Below are 5,009 nucleotides of genomic sequence, written 5' to 3' on the forward strand. Positions count from 1 at the left end.
TGACCACAGAACTTCCCTCCAGAAGGTCTTATCTTTGTCCTTGTGATCAGCAGCAAACTTCAGTCGAGCCTTAAGGTGCCACTTTTGGAGCAAGGGCTTCCTTCTTGCACGGCAGCCTCTCAGTCCATGGAGATGCAAAACACGCTTGACTGTGGACACTGACACCTGTGTTCCAGCAGCTTCTAATTCTTGGCAGATCTGCTTTTTGGTGGTTCTCGGTTGACTCATCACCCTCCTGACCAGTTTTCTCTCAGCAGCGTTTTCTTCCTGATCGTGGCAGTGACAAAACAGTGCCATGCACTTTATACTTACAAACAATTGTTTGCACTGTTGCTCTTGGGACCTGCAGCTGCTTTGAAATGGCTCCAAGTGACTTTCCTGACTTGTTCAAGTCAATGATTCGCTTTTTCAGATCCATGCTGAGCTCCTTTGACTTTCCCATTGTAGCGTTTGTGGGCGTTTGTATCCAATGAGCCCTATTTAAATGGCCTCAGAGAAGTCACCAGCTGTAGTCACTCATAATCACTCACAAGAAGTTAAGAGACCATGCTATGAAGCTCATTTCATTGACACAACTTTCTAAATCACCAAAATTGCTAATTCATGTTGCTGTATGTATATTTTTGACCCAGCAGATTTTGTCACTTTTTCTGTTAACCCATAATAAAGTCATAAAAGAACCAAACTTCATGAATGTTTTTTGTGACAAAGAAGTATCTGTTCCAATCACTCTATCAGAGAAAAATCAGAGTTGTAGAAATAACTGGAAACTCAAGAGAGCCATGACATTATGTTCTTTACAAGTGTATGTAAACTTTTGACCACGACTGTATACCACCACTCAGCACCTTCAGGTGGTACTACACCCAAAATATATAGAGAGTATGAAAGACATGACGTGGCTGTAAAAGATGGAGATTGTGTTGTCCACACGAAACCATCAAAACTTGATTCCATTTGTTTGCATCGTCAGGACATCAATCCGACCTCAGACTGAGGTCTGAGGTCTGTTAGTTTTGTTTACTGTTGTTTACTCTTATGACAGCAACGGTCGGAGGATGTTCCTGTTTCCTGTGACGGTTACCTGTGGAAAGATGGTTACCATCGGAAAGACCAGCTCACTGCCTGTCAGATCCTTAAACCGATCAGAAAAACCCCCGATCACTTACAATCCCCTGACAGGAGAGAAAAGTCCACCTACTGATGAGGATCATACCATGAGAGTGAAAGCTCCAGAACAGCCACTCAATGGGCCTATTTTCCGCAATCCCCTCGTTGTTGACAGAAAACATTTTACATGTTTATTAAAACAAAACTGTGAAGCCCCTCGGCCTATTTTTAAACAAAGAGGAAATTACACAAGTTGCAGTTCATTTTTACTCCAAACACTGTACAGCGGATAAGGCAACAGCAACAGACGTCTTGATGAATAACTGAGTGATGTGTCTGTGGCTACACCTCCTTATATTTGACTCACATAGAGATGACCTGAGCACCGCAACACATGTAAACACATTTAACATGATGTGGCCAAGATGTGCCTCTGATGGTTTAAAATGGTTGACGAGGTGTGTGTGTGTATGTGTGTGTGTGTGTATGTGTGTGTGTAGCTTTTGTGAGCAGCAGGATGTGAGTATATATCCCTGTCTTTGTGATAGTATCTGTAGACTTGTGGGTGTGTGTGCAGGGGTTTCTATACAGGTGTATAAGTGTATCTGTGTATATACAAGTGTGTGCTACTGGGATAAAACAGTCATATAGAGCGTGTAGGAGTGTGTGGTGTGTGTATTCTTCCTTCATCACCACTCATGAGTGACATCACCGGAGTTTCCCCCCAGAAGGAAACTGTTTTAAAAAGAGCTGCTCACCAAGTTTCAATCAACAAACCAGAGCGGCAGCAGAAGAAGAAAAGAAGCTCTCAAAGAGGCTCAGCTGGACCTGAAGTGATTGAAGGAAATCTCTCAGAACGATGGAAGATGAATGCAAAGTGCAGCTGGATGCCACTGTCTCCACAGAGGCCAGGAAACACACGACGCAGGGTGTCAGACCCAGCTCAAAGCTAACCACGGCCCTGCTGGCGTTCACGCTCTGCCTCGCCTTCGCTGCCGCTGCCGTCCTCTTCTTTAACACACACACCAAGGTGGGAATTAGATTAGTCTCTGAATGACTGAAATGCCTCTCACAGCCAGAGAGACTTATTTGAACCCGGACTTTCTGTAACGTCTTTTTATTCCTCTCTTCCTGAAACAGGAGCGGACAGGACAAGACGAAGACACCACTGGTGAGAACTTTACCATTCATTCTCTCATGAGTTCAGCACTGTACTGGAACACTGAATGCCTGATGATTTTATCGGACAGTTCATCTTTAGCTGCTGTCAAACCAACATTACAGTGGAGAGACTTATTCTGCAGTCCCAGCGTGGAGCTGCTGCGCTCCGTCACATTTTATGAACCTCTGTCTTCTCTTCTCTGCAGATCTTCATCACACCTTGAGGCAAATTTCCAATGGAAGACCGGCCATTCATTTAGAAGGTAAAATATATTCAGCATCAAAGAATACCTGTGGTTCTGAAAGCAAAGGTCGGGATCAGGGTTAGGGTTAGCGCTTCTCCAGCTCCAGGGGCTCTTGAAGACATTCTAGGGACTGCTTAGGTTCTAAGCGAACCAGTCCCTGTTCTGGTGGAAAACATGTTATAAACCTTTTCTTTAAGAATCAATTTATTTTTCACTCCAGCTGTCAGAAATTCACGATCGCCTTCATCACCGTCTCTTTCTATCCTTCAACAGGTAAACACAACGAAAGTCTGAGCACTTCAGTGGAGTGGAAGAATAACGTGGACCAGTCCCATGCTACAGGTGGACTGAAGCTGGAGAACAACGAGATTGTGATCCCTCGAACCGGCCTCTACTTTGTTTACAGCCAAGCGTCCTTCCGGGTCAGTTGCACAAGCAGTGATGCCGACGACGCCACCTCAAAGCCCATGGTCCACCTGAGCCACACTGTGAAGCGCTGGTCCAGCTCGTACGGAGGCGACAACACAGAGAACTCCTACCAGACCATCCTCCACTCTGTCCGCACCGCCTGCCAGAAGACAGCCAGCAGCGCCGGGGACGAGGAGGGAAACTGGTACACCGCCGTATACATGGGGGCTGTGTTCAACCTGAGGAAAGGGGACAGGCTGAAGACGGTGATGGAGGAGAGGATGCTGCTGAAGCTGGAGGATGAGCCGGGGAAGACGTTCTTCGGTGTGTTTGCCTTGTGAGGACAGGTGACCGAGGGCTACAGGTGAAGAAGAAGATGGCTCCACGGTGAGTCCTGCAGCTCTGGACTCACTCACACTGTTGAAAGTTTACACTGCACTGAACAGTCAATGCACCTGTCAGTACAGACCCAAAATGATGACATAAAGTTTGCTGTGTTAACTCTAAAATGATGACATAAAGTTTGCTGTGTTAACTCTATGTATCAAGCATAGATATCTCTGCAGCTCCATGTTATGTACTATGTACGACCACCTCAAGGCCTTGACTGCACTGCGAATTTACTGTAACTATTATGTGTATTTATTTATTGTGTCACTACAGGCTGAAAGAGGATGTGTTTAATCAATGAAAGCATATTTATTTATTTATCTATTTATTTATTTATTTCTCAGTGTTTTCATTTGTTTTTATACATAATTTATTGAGTATTGATTGGAACAAATACCTGTCTGATCAATTGTTTGTTGGTATGCCAGGCTGTGTGGCCTGTGATGCTGTAGAAACTTTTTGAATAAAAAAATAATTTATGAAAAAAAAAAGTATGTGTGCTTGAGCTGTGGGCATTATATGAGACCTCAAATGTTGAACTAAAAGATGTAAAAAAAAAAGAAAAAGAAAAAAAGGAATGAATAAACAAACAACAGTGAAACTAAACAGCAAATAACTGACTGATACGGAAGGAAGGTGCGGAAGAGTCGCAGCATTTAATCAATGCACTGTGGTGAACCTTCAAATTTTTCACATCAGTCTTCACTCAAATTTCCATGACGACAAAGAGAAAACTGAATTTTAGACATTTTTGCTAATTAAAAATTAAAAGTGAAATATCACACTGACATGAGTGTTCAGACACTTTACTGTGACTCAGCTTCCTCCATTTCTCTGGACCATCTGAGATGTTTCTCCACCTTGTTGTCCCCCTGTGGTAAACTCAGCTGATTGGACATGATGTGAAAGACACACACCTGTCTGTGTCAGGTCTCACAGCTGATGATGCAGATCAGTGCAGAAACTATGAGGAAGAAGGAGCTGCTGCAGAGCTCAGAGACAGGACTGTGTTGAAGGTTTCCTGAGAAGAACAGTGGTCTCTGTCATTCTTACATGAAGAAGTGTGGAACAACCAGGACTCTACTAGACCTGGACCTGGACTAACTGAGACAAGGAGAAGAGAGGACACCAAGAACCTGATGGTCACTCTGAACTCCAGAGAAACCTCCAGAAGGACGACCTTGACCGCAGCTCTCCACTGATCTGGACTTTATGTCAGAGAATCCAGACGAAACCTGTCCTCAGGGACAGTTTCTAGAGAAGCAGCTAAAGGACTCTGAGACTAAGAGAAACCACATTCTCTGGTCTGATTAAACCAGGACTGAACTGTTTGGTCACAGTTCTTCAAAGTCAAAGACTTCGTAGCAATTATGACAAAATGTCACACAAATGATTCATATTTTCAGTGCGACTTGAAACTGAGTGGAGGAGGCAGAACCATGAAGAGGTGATTCTAGTTTTTTTAAGAAAACATGTCTTATTTGTGTATCTCTCCCTTTTCTGGTTTGTTACATGACAAAGTGTGTGGATGAAAAAAAAAACACCCAGCCTTAATGATGACACATCCAGGTGATTTTCTGGTGATGCCCCTGACAGATACTTTGCTATATTTACTCTTTAAATGAAAAAGCCAGAGCATGCCCTTGATCTCATCATCAGTGACAGGGGACAATTACAACTTTTGAATTACATAAG

At 43.7% G+C, this 5,009-nt stretch overlaps 1 protein-coding gene across 1 annotated transcript; it reads left to right on the forward strand.

Annotated features, from left to right (window-relative positions):
* Positions 1-1,898: 1,898 nt before the first annotated feature.
* On the forward strand, positions 1,899-3,440 carry LOC111220854 (tumor necrosis factor-like). The gene is made up of 4 exons (XM_022744099.1): positions 1,899-2,140; positions 2,251-2,281; positions 2,478-2,534; positions 2,790-3,440. The coding sequence occupies exons 1-4, from the start codon at positions 1,970-1,972 to the stop codon at positions 3,263-3,265; spliced, it is 735 nt and encodes a 244-aa protein (XP_022599820.1). The 5' UTR covers positions 1,899-1,969; the 3' UTR covers positions 3,266-3,440.
* Positions 3,441-5,009: the final 1,569 nt, after the last annotated feature.

This window comes from Seriola dumerili, unplaced genomic scaffold, assembly GCF_002260705.1.
Source record: "Seriola dumerili isolate Sdu_G_001 unplaced genomic scaffold, Sdu_1.0 BDQW01000078.1, whole genome shotgun sequence".
Classification (NCBI taxonomy): Eukaryota; Metazoa; Chordata; class Actinopteri; order Carangiformes; family Carangidae; genus Seriola; species Seriola dumerili.

What these genes read in the sequence shown, in the direction of transcription:
- LOC111220854 (XM_022744099.1), top strand. Translation starts at nt 1,970, where the DNA reads ATGGAAGATGAATGCAAAGTGCAGCTGGATGCCACTGTCTCCACAGAG. An exon ending in TCTTTAACACACACACCAAG is followed by an intron (nt 2,141 to 2,250) that starts GTGGGAATTAGA and finishes TTCCTGAAACAG; the next exon opens with GAGCGGACAGGACAAGACGA. An exon ending in ACAAGACGAAGACACCACTG is followed by an intron (nt 2,282 to 2,477) that starts GTGAGAACTTTA and finishes TCTTCTCTGCAG; the next exon opens with ATCTTCATCACACCTTGAGG.